The sequence below is a fragment of the Ustilago hordei genome (genome assembly GCF_900519145.1).
Source record: "Ustilago hordei strain Uho2 genome assembly, contig: UHO2_contig_01, whole genome shotgun sequence".
NCBI classification, from domain to species: domain Eukaryota; kingdom Fungi; phylum Basidiomycota; class Ustilaginomycetes; order Ustilaginales; family Ustilaginaceae; genus Ustilago; species Ustilago hordei.
The window spans coordinates 469024-482559 of NW_024545270.1; the positions used below are offsets into that span (position 1 = coordinate 469024).

At 49.6% G+C, this 13536-nt stretch overlaps 4 protein-coding genes across 4 annotated transcripts; 2 read left to right on the plus strand and 2 right to left on the minus strand.

Annotated features, from left to right (window-relative positions):
- Positions 1-3607: 3607 nt before the first annotated feature.
- Positions 3608-4390, minus strand: UHO2_00136 (uncharacterized protein; the record flags this gene model as incomplete). Its single annotated transcript, XM_041556756.1, has 2 exons — positions 3608-4007; positions 4176-4390. The coding sequence occupies 2 exons, from the start codon at positions 4388-4390 to the stop codon at positions 3608-3610; spliced, it is 615 nt and encodes a 204-aa protein (XP_041412690.1).
- Positions 4391-5099: 709 nt separating this feature from the next.
- Positions 5100-6131, plus strand: UHO2_00137 (uncharacterized protein; the record flags this gene model as incomplete). Its single annotated transcript, XM_041556757.1, has 1 exon — positions 5100-6131. The coding sequence occupies one exon, from the start codon at positions 5100-5102 to the stop codon at positions 6129-6131; it is 1032 nt and encodes a 343-aa protein (XP_041412691.1).
- Positions 6132-6515: 384 nt separating this feature from the next.
- Positions 6516-10352, plus strand: UHO2_00138 (uncharacterized protein; the record flags this gene model as incomplete). Its single annotated transcript, XM_041556758.1, has 1 exon — positions 6516-10352. The coding sequence occupies one exon, from the start codon at positions 6516-6518 to the stop codon at positions 10350-10352; it is 3837 nt and encodes a 1278-aa protein (XP_041412692.1).
- A 231-nt stretch (positions 10353-10583) lies between these two features.
- On the minus strand, positions 10584-12383 carry UHO2_00139 (uncharacterized protein; the record flags this gene model as incomplete). Its single annotated transcript, XM_041556759.1, has 1 exon — positions 10584-12383. The coding sequence occupies one exon, from the start codon at positions 12381-12383 to the stop codon at positions 10584-10586; it is 1800 nt and encodes a 599-aa protein (XP_041412693.1).
- Positions 12384-13536: the final 1153 nt, after the last annotated feature.

Below are 13536 nucleotides of genomic sequence, written 5' to 3' on the forward strand. Positions count from 1 at the left end.
GCCAAACATGGCTTGGTAAGGGAACTCATTATCAATGCTTGGAGTGAGGTTTATTTTGATTGCCACAGCTCTGATCACATACAGCCAGAACTTCTTTGGTAGTCTCCTCTGCATTAGCAACATCCTTGTCTTCTCTCCAAGGGTCCTGTTCATTCTCTCTACCCATCCATTTTGTTTGCTGTTGTACCCTACAGTGGTTTGCCACTCTATGCCCTTTTCTAGCGACCATTCTAATGCATCATTGCTTCTCCATTCAATTCCTTGATCAGATTGGATCACTTTTAGCTTCCGATCTGTCTGTGTCTCCAGGAATGAAACAATCCTTTTGAGTTGCATAAACACATGACTCTTTCATGTCAATGGCTGTGCATACACATACTTGCTATGATTGTCGACCAGCACTAACATGCATGTGTACTCTGTCACATGGGACAAACCTATTATTAGATCAATGTGGATAAGATCCAGGGGCCCTATGGCTCTTTTGCTGCTACCTTGCCCCATCCAAGCACTTGTGCTCTTGGATTGTATGCACTGCTCACATGTCAGAGCAGTGTTTGGATGCAATTCCATGGTATGCTTATCTTTTAACTTGCTCATGATCACCTTAGCTTTATCTCTTCCTGGGTGTCCAAGATTCTCATGCCATAGTTGTTGCTTTGAAACTTTTGGCTCATTCTTAATATGCTCGAACTCCTCATCAACACCTTCAAACAATGGTGTTGATGTGGCCATCACACTTTCTTGCCATGTGTCACCTTGGAACTCCAAAAGTCCTCACTCGCAATTCTTTGCAATCTTAAGTGTCATGCCATTTGTTAGAAAAATTTGACTGCCGGTTGTGTCCAATATCACTCGTGTGTCATGGGCCTGAATGCTCAGGAAGCAGGAGGGTCACTGGTTCATATGGAAGGAGCACAGGTATTGGAGATCTAGTCGATACCAGTAGAGAGCATGGTCATAGTGCAGTCTCCATGGAGACCATGGACTCCTACGGACTCACATAGGAGCACTGAGCCATATGCGAGGAGGGCCAGGCACAGCCACAAGGAGGACCAAGCTCAAGGAGCAGGCACAGCCACAAGGAGGACCAAGCTCAAGGAGCAGGCACAGCCACAAGGAGGACCAAGCTCAAGGAGCAGGCACAGCCACGAAGAGGACCAAGCTCAAGGAGCATGCAGATGGTTACCACTCAGGGGCTCGAGAGACAAGAGTCAAAGGAACTGTCACTGGTCAAAGGAGAAGGAGCAGTGTATAGGGAACTGGCAAGCAGGTCCTGAGGAGGAGGAGCAGTGTCGAAGGAGTTGACACCAGGTCCTGAGGAGGAGGAGCAGTGTTGAAGGAGTCGACACCACTCAGGAGGCACAAGGGTGCCAAGCAAGCAGGATAGCAAGGAGGAGGAGCAGTGTCGAAGGAGTCGACACAGCTCAAGAGGCACAGGGGTACCAAGCAAGCAGGAGAGGCCCCCTGAACAGTACTCGATGAAGAAGGTACTCTCTGGAGAGAGAGAGCAGGAGCAGCGTCGCTGGCGATGCTGTGAAGAGGTATATAACCATGCTTTCTCATCATCAAAGGTCGAGTGGATCCTCATCCACTCTACTCACCATATAACTAGTTATCACTTCAGCATAAGTATATATTAGTTTCAGTCAGCATAGCAGCAATCTATCAAGGTTGCTCCTCATCGTAGTGTGTGTGTTGTATCACCACTACCTGATGTCCGAAGGTGCCCATAGCAGGTTAGCAGTCCAGATCAAGATAGAACCGAAGGCAGTAGTCCACTGCAGTCCGGGGATCACTTCAAGCATCAAGTCAACACACTGGACACTTGTGTTGATGCCCAACCTTATCACCAACACCATCAACCTCATTATCATCAACACCCACCAACCTTATCACCAACATCATCAACCTCATCATCATCAACACTCACACCAGACCTTGGTGTCATCATAATCGAAGCATTGATATTGATCGTGCCGAGCTACCCCTGAATGGAGTGTCCACAGAGGTCAGCCAAAACCTATGATAGTATATACCCGAACACCACCCATCGCGCAACTTGATAGTCGCCAAGCAACTAGCTCATCGAGACCGATACTGAGACAATAGCTGTCGCACAGTTTGATAGTCACCGAGTATCTCGACGGACCGACCTGGGTTTCAGGCGCGAGACCCCTGACAGTCGAGTGGACCCTCATCCACTCTACACATCATCATAACTAGTTATCACTTCAGCATAAGTATATATTAGTTTCAGTCAGTATAGCAGCAATCTATCAAGGTTGCTCCTCATCGTAGTGTGTGTGTTGTATCACCACTACCTGACATCCGAAGGCGCCCCATAGCAGGTTAGCAGTCCAGATCAAGATAGAACCGAAGGCAGTAGTCCACTGCAGTCTGGGGATCACTTCAAGCATCAAGTCAACACACTGGACACTTGTGTTGATGCCACCAACCTTATCACCAACACCATCAACCTCATTACCATCAACCCTCACTGACCCTATCACCAACACCATCAACCTCATCATCATCAACACTCACACCAGACCTTGGTGTCATCATAACCTATGCATTGATATTGATCGTGCCAAGCTACCCCTGAATGGAGTGTCCACAGAGGTCAGCTGAAACCTATGATAGTATATACAATGAATGCCACCTGCTGTCACTGCACAACTTGATAGTCGTTGAATGACTAGCTCGTCAAGACAGATACCAAGACAATAGCTGTCGCACAGTTTGATAGTCACTGAGTATCTCGACAGACCGACCTGGGTTTCAGGCGCGAGACCCCTGACATTTGGCACCCCTGTGCCTCCTGAGTGGTGTCGACTCCTTCAACACTGCTCCTCCTCCTCAGGACCTGGTGTCAACTCCTTCGACACTGCTCCTCCTCCTCAGGACCTGCTTGCCGGTTCCCTATACACTGCTCCTTCTCCTTTGACCAGTGACAGTTCCTTTGACTCTTGTCTCTCAAGCCCCTGAGTGGTAACCATCTGCATGCTCCTTGAGCTTGGTCCTCTTCGTGGCTGTGCCTGGCCCTCCTCACATATGGGCTCGGTCCTCCTTTGCATGTGAGTCTGTAGGAGTCCATGGTCTTCATGGAGACTGCACTACAACCACGCTCTCTAATGGTATCGACTAGATCTTCGATTCCTGTGCTCCTTCCATATGAACCAGTGACCCTCCTGCTTCTTGAGCATTCAGGCCCATGACACTCGCTTCCAGCAGTAATTATCCACTTTCGGCAAGTTCTCGGATGGATGAGCATGCTATAGTCGTTCACCATATGATAACTCACCCTCGAGTCCAAGATCCAATGAGCTGTTTCTTTTGTGTTTGGGGGGTCTTGCCATTTCAATGGGAGGGTGAGGGAGCACCATGCTTCCTATTTAGGTTTAGCAAAGGGGGAGTCTTTGGGAATGGTGACCGAGGTGTTGCATTGACTAATACCATGTCTGGGTCACTTGCAGATCCAGCATCGGATTTGGCATGGTCTGCCTGCATTCCTCAAGCTTGTGTGGCTGTTGTCAGCTTCAGCTTCAGTCTCTCTGGCCCATTCATTTTGATTGTCATTGCTGGTGGTTCTAGCACTGGCTTGTCAGGGGTCGATCTTTTGCATGGGGACACTCTCGACAGCAGTCTGCCAGATGCTTAGTGTGGTGGCAAGGGTGTTGAAATCAATTTGATGGATGGTGGCAACCATCTCCTTATACACCAGATGCTGGATCGTGCATTTCTGCAGAGCCAAGAACAATGTATCATCAGCAAATGGTTTGCCAAGGAGGCTACTTTCAGTCTGTATGGACCAGATCTCTTGAATTAGCTTTCTGGCATCTGAGTGAAACATTTTTATATCATTGAGCTGTGAGATGAGCACAAGTCTGTGAGACATCTTGGTGGCTTCATTCATGAGACCATTTTCGATCTTTCTCCATACTTGATTGAAAGTAAGGTACTCCTTGATTACATCTAGAACAAGGTAATTTACATTGTATTCTCTGGTAGTGTCAATTGTTCCACACAGGGCATTGATTAAAGCATCATCAAGGGAGCAGCTCCATTTTGGGTGCTTCTTGTCATATGTTCCCTCAAGATGTTTCATTGCATGGGGCACAGATTGGAGGAAAGATTTCATGTGAGCGCTCCAGCTATAATAGCTGCATGACATGAGCTTTGGCACAGGTTTGAGGAGCTTTGCTAGGGTGTGAAAGTTATATCGCTTGTCACCATCATTGAAGTTGGAGTTGGAATTGGTGTCTTTGTCAGCTTCATTGTCAATGGCCTCTGGCTTGTTCTCATTCGTGGCATCATTGTTGACCCAAACCTGGGTGTTCTTGCCTTTTCTGCTTCCTTTGATCCTCATTTCGGTGTCTTCTACCATTGTTGTCAATGAGTTTTGGTTAGCTCAGTGATAGCTTCTTCAGACTCTTAATCAATTGAAGATAACAATTAATACACAGCATTATTGGGGTCATGATCAGACTCCCTTTACCACAGCCATATGTTCTATGTAATGCTTAGTTTTCATAGTGTGAACCTAAATGACAAACACATATATATACTCCATTTGCTGCTCTGGTCCTATCTGAGACAGGACATGTCACTTCATTCATACTCCTGTGTTGCTATGATACTGAGTGCCACTGTGCTGTCACCATGACAACAATCATGTACCTCATTGTGCTTCTCGCTTAAGTAAGCCTCCTGTACCTCAGTGTCTCGGCCGTGACACGTGCATCTTGCTTGAGATGCCGATGCATCTTCAACTGGAATATTTATGAGACGATAAGGAATATTTATGGCGCGATAAGATAGGCAAATGACATGCAACCCGAGTCGTTTTTAGTCTGTTCCTCTTGACTCTCGCACACCATCTTCTATCTCACAACATTCCCGCTCACGCTCGTCACCGGGAAAGCAAGTACACTGCTAGACACGAGGTTGGGAAGTAATGTGTCGTTTACTCGGTAAGCCTCTCACACCTCAACGCAGCTTTGTATGGGTTTGAAGCTGACCATTCCTCCTCTTCACTTACTCTCCTCGTTCACTCTTCTCGCAACGCTCTGCTCGCTCTGCTCGCTCTGCTCGCCATGCCGTATACAGTATTCAAAGGCGCGGACCCGATCCAACTTTGCCACCTCGTAACCCGTCCTGCCCATTCGATCATCAACCAAGCCTTTGATTCTCGTCTTCGTCTCGACGCCACCCGGGCAGTCAACGGCGACGGCTTCGGTGTTGGATGGTACGACCCTTTCCCCGACCCCGAACTCGGCACTGCCCCTTGCATCTTCACTTCCGTCACTCCCGCTTGGAACAATCAAAACCTCCAACGGCTCGCTGACAAGATCAAATCGCCGCTAGTGTTTGCTCATGTTCGAGCCTCCACCGCTGGTGCGCTATCCGAGACCAACTGTCATCCCTGGCGATACGGCAGGTTGATGTGGATGCATAATGGCCAGATCTCCGACTTCTCCAAGATCAAGAGGAAGGTGCTTGCCTCCCTACCCGAACCTCTATTCCTCTTCCCACAAGGACACACTGACTCGGAATTCGCATTCGCCGTCTTCCTCTCTCACCTTTCCAACCCGCTCCAGACCGAGCCCTTCTCATATCAAGAGCTGCGAGATGCAATGCTATCCACCATCTCCGACTTCAACACTTGGGCCCGCGAGGCAGGAATAACCGAGCCTTCACTTATGAACTTCTGTGCCACGGACGGCGAATGCATCATTTGCACCCGCTACGTTTCCAGTAAACACGACCAAGCTGCGTCGCTCTACTTCTCCTCCGGGACGAGCTTTTACGAACACAGTCCGGGAACGTATAGGATGGTAAAGATGGACAAGAGAGAGAAGATCATTGTCGTCGCAAGCGAACCTTTGACGTTTGAAAAGGCAGATTGGATGGAGATTCCATCGAATACACTCGTCTGTATAACGCCCAAGATGAATGTTCTGCAGTTGCCCATAAGGGATGAATACTGGTTGGGCAGGGAAGAGGAGGTGGCGGGTGGTGGCAAGGGGAGGAGTCCAACTTTTGCGATCAAGACTGGCTATCCACCTAGTGTGGGTGCGGTTGGCATGGATGAGCGGTTGGGTAGAGGTCTCACCGCGGTACCTTAAGGCAGAAGGAAAACAAACATGGCAAACAACAACCTATACCCGCATCCCAGTCCCTAGCCAGGAAGCGTTGCAGCTCTCCAACTTATTCATCTATTTATACCATGCCCATTCACAATCCAGACCCTTTTGTGTCGATTCATGTCTGAGAGGTGTAGGTATGAAGGATCTTGGTGAGCTTCATGTCCGTGCGAGAAGGGCGGGAAATGCAAAGAGACTGGAATTGGCCTTGTGCGACCAACACGCTTTCGTTGTTGTGCCTTTTCTCAGCGGAAAGTTAAGACGCTGCCACACGCTCATCATCATCACCATCCTCACTTGGACCACTCCTTCCAATCCTCCATCTTACCACATCAGCAGTCGTGTACGGTGCGGCAAGTTTGAAGGATGCAGCGTACACCAAGCGACAGCGGCGAGTCTACCCGCGGCGGAGGCACAAGCAGCTCCCAACCTGGCACAAGCACCTCATCCTCCTCTCGTTGCACCTCACCACGCTTCCCCATCACCCGCCTCGAGGCCGCCGACCGAGCAGAATGGCAAAGCAGTACCATCGGACGCAATTTCAACCCCGAAACCTCTACCTCGGCTACTAACGACTCCACCCAATCCTCCACCCCTACAACCTCAGCACCACCCCCTCGAGCCTACCACAGCCTAAACTATGCACCACGACAACGAACCTCACTCCGCCCGAACGCAGCTTCCATCTTCCAATCTCACTCATCACAACTCTCACAAGCAGCACCTTCACCTTCACCTTCAACCCGCTCTTCACCTTCATACCCCACCATCTCCCTCCCAGATGCCGCGGCTCCACCACCACGCGATAGTTCGCACAACGACACTGCTGTAGCTTTAGCGAAAATGCAGTTGCAACAGATTCAAGACGAAGCGCGCCGATTGGGGCTTAACGACAAGTCTGCCGGTTGGCTCATATTGGAAGCTCTTCAAGCAGCTACTGATGGAGAATGGGCCTCTGTTGCCGAGTTGCTAGCGAATGGTGAAGCGACATTGTTACTGCCCCGGGATGCACCGAGTATATTTACGAGTTCGAATCAGATTAGTGCGAGCTTTGCGTATGACCATACACTATTCGCTCTCTCGACGAAACAAGAATCTGCGGCGCTAACACTTTCTGGTCTTCGAGGCACTCTTTTACCGACTTCAGAACAAGGAGAGGTAGAGCTAGTAATGCAGAGCTTTCTTACCAAACCAAATTCAAACCTCAAAGACGCAACCATAAGGCAACAAGTGATCGAGCGGCTTTCACCATTGCCGCATCTAACCGAGGTAGAGGGAGTCAAGTATCCCAGTTTCAAGTTGCGAGAGAGAAACACTGCTTTCCCTTTGCCTTTGTCGATCAATGCAAGTAAGCACAACAGTCAAGGTGGCAGGGCGAGATCAAATTCAAAGTTCAACGCAGCTGGATCTCGAGCTTCAGCGTCATTCGCAAGTATCTTTGGCGGTAGTGGGAGGGAGAGAAGACGACAACAACTTCAGGCTGGAACTGTGGGGGAGGAGATGGTTGATGCTCAGAGACTCTCGCCTAATGCTGTTACACCTCAGGAGAACTGGGATACCGAACCATCTTGCACCCTGGGCCTTGAGATCTCAGAAAGCGCCCGAAGCCAATCAAGTATAGAGGCAAACGAGAAAGGAAGAAGAACAATTTCAGTCTGGGTAGTAGACCATCTCGTCCGGCGATCTTCAGTGATGCGTGGGATAAGAAAGACTCTAGATGCGAGAATCAAAGCTCGTCTTGCGCACAAAGGAATAGAAGAGGATGTGAGGCAAGTGGTAGCGGCCTTTGCTGGTTCATTTTTGCCTCCCATCCATTCCGTTAGGTCTGAAGGCGGAGGAGGCCAGAGGGTAAACTCGCCGGTCAATGTTGCTAACCCGGCGTACTTGGTCGATGCTGAGGATTTGGCCTCGATTTTTCAGGATCTATTCCTTTCAGTTCAAGATCAGCTAGATAAGATACACACTTCAGCTACTAAGCATGAAGAAGAAGAGGAACAAGATGCGGCAAAGCAAATGCATGCAAAGCTAGAAACAATCGAAGCAGTATTATGCGAAGAGGTATACGATCGAATCTTCAACCCAACCACTTCCAAAGATGACTTTAAAGATCATACCTTGTCTTCGCGTATTGCTGCCTTGAACCTTCTCGGTTTATCGATGAGACATCTAGGATTAGATCTCCCCGAACCCTCCTCAACTGGTGCAGAAAAGGTTTTCCTGGATCAGCTAGAAGCTCTAGTCTCAGCATGTGGGTCAGAGCTAGCAAAACTTCAACATCGCCGTTCTCCCAGAGATAAACTCGATGTTTTGATTGAGTCTCATAAAGTTCTCGTCGAGGGGCTAGGCAAACTTCCCAAAATCCACCTTGTTGGTACTAGCGACGAGAATCAAGCAGCAGGAGGAAAAGAAGGAGGAGAAGGGACAAGCGCAGATCTCATCCTACCGATTCTGATTTACAGTATAGTCAGGTCCAATCCGCCCAGGTTGGCGAGTAATTTGTTATACGTCCAGAGGTTCAGGCGAGAGTCGTTGATGAGGGGGGAAGGCAGTTATTGTTTGGTGAATGTGCAAGCTGCCGTGGTGTTTTTGCAAGGGGTGGATGTCAAGCATTTAGGTTTGGACGCTGGGGTTATTGGTGGGCCATTGAAAGTCGATGATGCCGAGAAGGAGTGCAAGGGCAGTCAAGGTGTCGAGGGGGTTAAAGAGGCAGGGAGAGGAGGAACAGGGAGAGGAGGAACAGGGGGAGGAGGAACAGGGGGAAGGGGGTTATTGAGAGGACGAGTAGCGCAAGAGATAGGAGAATTGGCAGCTGGAGTTATGGGTAGTGGTGTAGGAGTTTGGGGGCGGAGGATGATGGGTGCTTATCCACCGCCCGCTCCGCCTGCCAATGGTGGTGACACTGCGGCGATTTCAACAGAGTCTACAGAGACCAGTAGACCGACACTGGGCAGTACGACATGGAGCAATAGCTCCCTCCCCAACGTCAAAGCTACTGATTACACGGATGTTGGGGAACAGACAAAAGATATCGCCAGCACGCCCACCGAAGGAAAGCCTAGTATTGGAGACAGACTAGCAAGTCTCTCCATGCTATCCCGTCTAGGCTCCTCACCTTCATCTACCTCGCTCGGCATCGGCATCGGTCTCGGTCACCCCTCAGATGCTCCCACCTCTACCGCCACCAGTAGTGCATCTCCATCCATCGCCTCGCCCCGCATCGTATCTCGTGAGCTGCCCGGCCCACCACCACCCTCCAAACCGCAGTTGGGTAGAACAACATCTTACCTAGCTGCTCAACTAAACCGCATCACCGGTACACCCAGATCTGCATCCTCAACTTTCCTCGCTCCTGCAGTAGCAATCACTACAGAAGAAAGACGAGGAGCGGAGGAGGAGAGGGAATTGCCGGCATCGCTAAGGTCTCCTTACCCACCCCTCAGCAAACCGCCGAGCGAGGATAGACCATTACATGTGGTCCTAGTCAGCACGGGTAGTGTGGCGAGTGTCAAGGTGCCTTTGATGGTGGAAGAGTTACTGAGATATAGGGGAGTGAGGGTGATGGTTGTTGCTACTGATAACTCACTGCATTTCTACGACAAGGAACGAATACAGGAGCTCAATCGAGAATACTCCTCGCAAGCGCAAGCGGATGAGGTGTACGGTGTGGGTCATCTGGCTGCGGAAAACCTTGCCGCAAGTCAAAACTCATCGCCAAGCGAACACCTACCAAGGGCTAAGGTCTGGACCAACACCGACGAATGGACGAGCTTCACAAAGATAGGAGATCCCATCCTACATATCCAACTACGGAGATGGGCAGATATAGTGCTGGTAGCCCCGTGCAGTGCTAATACGCTGGCCAAGTTGAATGCTGGGATATGTGATGATTTGGTTACATCCTTTCTGAGAGCGCTACCCCAGCCTACCACTTCGCACTCTCCTTCGGTGGTGTTATTCCCAGCGATGAACACTCTTATGTACCTCCATCCGCTCACTTCGCTGCACCTTGCAACAGTGAGGCAGGTTTTGGGGTATGAAGTCATGCCTCCGATCGAAAAGAAGCTGGCTTGTGGAGATTTAGGTACGGGTGCCATGGTCGAATGGAGCGATATTGTAGGCTTGGTGGTCGACAGATTTGGCCTGGTGAAGCTTGAGCAGATACAAACGAGCAACGAGCAAGAGGTGAAGGAGAAACCTGTCTGATCTGCAGTTACTAGCACACGACCGTAAGATCGATCAGAAGTACGAGATGGACGCACAGAAAGATCACAACACAATACCTACAGGCATACTTACTCTTTCTCTCTCTGTAGGCAGACCGACATGAGATTTGTCTACCAATATCATTCGAATCGAAGCTTCTATTGCTTTGCAATTGTTGGCTTGGTCTAGTCTATGGTGTGCATTGTGTGATGAGTGAGAAGGTATTGAGGATTAATGTCTGTTTCCTCCGCCTCGACGACCTCCTCTACCACGACCTCGACCTCCATTACCACGACCTCCTCTACCGGGACCTCGGTCTCCTCCACGACCAAGGTTGGAGTAATGCTTATGCCACATCTGTTGCTCCAACATGGGCTGACTTGGGTAATCTCGCAATTCTGCACCTCCCGTCTGCGTCCAAGGATGATGTCTAAACTGCTCACCCACCAGCTTCAACTGAGTGATCCAAGTAGCAACATACTCTCCCCTATTATCGTAATCCTTGCCTTGTTTGATCGGGTTAAACTGTCTCGAACTCCTTGGATCATTGCCAACGCCTGCAACATACTGCCAATTGCCCCAGTTGGAGTTGGGATCGTAATCGACCAACCAAGTTTCGAAAAATTCCGCTCCGTATCTCCAGTTCCAGCCGAGATCCTTTGTGAGAAAGGATGCTACGTTCTGTCTTCCTCTATTGCTCATGAACCCGGTCTGAACGAGTTCGATCATGTTGGCATCGATCATGGGCACACCTGTTTTTGCTGTTGCCCACCTAACAAACGGGTCTTTCTGGTCACTGAGTGAGTTGGAATGCTTCCAATCGTAAGCTTTCGATCGAGCACGCTCGGGAGATAGAACCTCTTCAATACCACCGAGAGTGAAGAGATGCCAACCGAACTTGCATCCGACGAAATAAAAGTAGTCTCGCCAGAGCAACTCGAAGATGATCCAATAACCTCCTCCCTTTGCGTTTGCTGTGCCAGTGGCTTGATCCAGTTCGCTGGCTTTCTGAGCGATGAGTCGGGGCGAGAGAAGGCCATGAGCGAGGGCGGCAGCGAATTTTGTACTGTAGCCTGCACCCAACATCTGGTTTCGAGTTTCTTTGTACGATGCACCAGGGGAACGCTTTCCACCTGCAAAATAGTAGTCGAGTTGCTTCAATGCTTCTGTTTCTCCACCCTTGTAGGGGAATGCAGAGTGAGCAACATTCACTTGGCCCGTAGACTGGTTGAATACCTTACTTAGCAACTCGTTATGAGCCAGCGCTGGTTGTTCGATTAGAGGTTTGAGTAGATGCTTTTCCACCTCCTCCTCCTTCTTTGTAGAGAGGGAAAAGACCCCGGCGGAATCAGGGATGCTTACGTCCTTAGGAAAAGGTTTCAGCTTACTGGGAGCCTGCACTGGCTCTCTAAACATATCCGGCCTTTCAACCTGTTTCCTAAAATGCGTAAACACATCCGGAAGCTGTTCCACAGGAAAGGGCAAATCTGTGGAATGGATCAAACTTTTGCCCTCAAACAGCTTGATCGGACACTGCAGTTGGCCCAGAAGCGTATCCAGTCGCTTCTGCACATCCACCTCTTCCGTATTGACCTCCCTACCCAAATACACTGCTTCCACCGTATCCCCAGAGTCTCGAATACCCTTGATCAGCCCGGGCACAACAGCTTCCGGAGTTCCAGCGAAGATCGACAGATCGCTTCCGATGGAACGGAGAGATTGTTTGAGGTCGAAGAGAGATTGGTTGATCAACTTGGTTCGGTGGACTCCAGTTCTCCACAAGCCTAGTTGGCGCGTTTTGGCGAATTGGGTCGAGCCTTTTCCTCCAGAGGCACGATCAGCTTTGATGAGAGAGGGGAATCCGGATAGCTCAATATGGCGTTGATCGAAGACGTAGACGGGGAGAACGTGAGTCACGGGTTGTTGAAACTGTGCGTTGGAGGGGGTGGGGTCGGAACAAAGATGCAAGATGGGATGGTCATGAAGCCGAAGGTCATTCCGGAGTAGGGCGATTAGGATGTTGCGAGTCATTGTTGCTTTGCGTTAGGTGGTGTTGAAGAATGCGAGAAGAGCAGACCCAAAGGAAGAGCCAGCTAGAGAAGAAGGATGATATAGTCGAAAGCGGCATGATGAAGAGATAAAGCAAGATGAAGCAACTTGATATGGGATCAGGAGCAGGTGGTCGGACATGTCCAAGTAGAGCTCAGCTGTTGGTGTAGGATGAGGTCATGAGGCAGGAGCTTAGCAAAGAATGTTGCTGTTAGGCTGTCCGTAGCCTAACATTTAACATCCTATTTTTCGATCTTGTCTCAATCGGCCGACAAGTTTGTGCCGATCTTACATCCTTTTCGTGAAAATTTCCAAGGACGATCACCAAGAGGCGGATCTTGAAGAGGCGAACCTTGAAGAGGCGAACCTTGAAGAGGCGAACCTTGAAGAGGCGAACCTTGAAGAGGCGAACCTTGAAGAGGCGAACCTTGAAGAGGCGAACCTTGAAGAGGCGAACCTTGAAGAGAAGCTACCAATCCACGAGGCTAGGCTTGCTATGCTTACAAGTGCTTATGGCTCTGCTCTTCACTACTTGCCAGGGTGGAAAAGGCTCGATTGGGAAGAGGAGTTAAAGTTTTCGTATGATTGATGATGATGGTGGGACAGAGGGAGAGAGAGTGTGTGTGAAGAGAGAAGGAGTCTATATATACAAAAGAAGAGTGGCAGAGAGCCGCATCGACTGCGGAGCATAACAAAGCATTTGTCTTGAGTAGGTTGTGACACATGTGGTCTGTGCTCGGATGCTCAAGCCTTTTACTCGGCCGTAAGCACTACCTTCGCAGTCTCTACGCTTTGTGTAGCTTTTATCTACTTCAACTAGAGGATCGCGAATCTTCAAGAAGGTTTTGGCAGAAGCGAGAAGAACTTTTTTTCTTTTTTTTTTCTTTTTTTTTCGCACGTACCAACTGTGTGTAACTCTCGCCCTCTCAGGAAGATTCATAGCCACAGCAGAGCACACTCGCCACTACCATCATCCATCACTCTCACCACCATCACTCTCACCACCATCACTCTCACCACCATCACTCTCACCACCATCATTCCCTTCGACTCGAGAATATACCCTACCTCTCGTATTAACTCGCACACTGTCGGCTTCCTTTTCCGCATCCTTTCATCTCGGTACTCTAGAGCT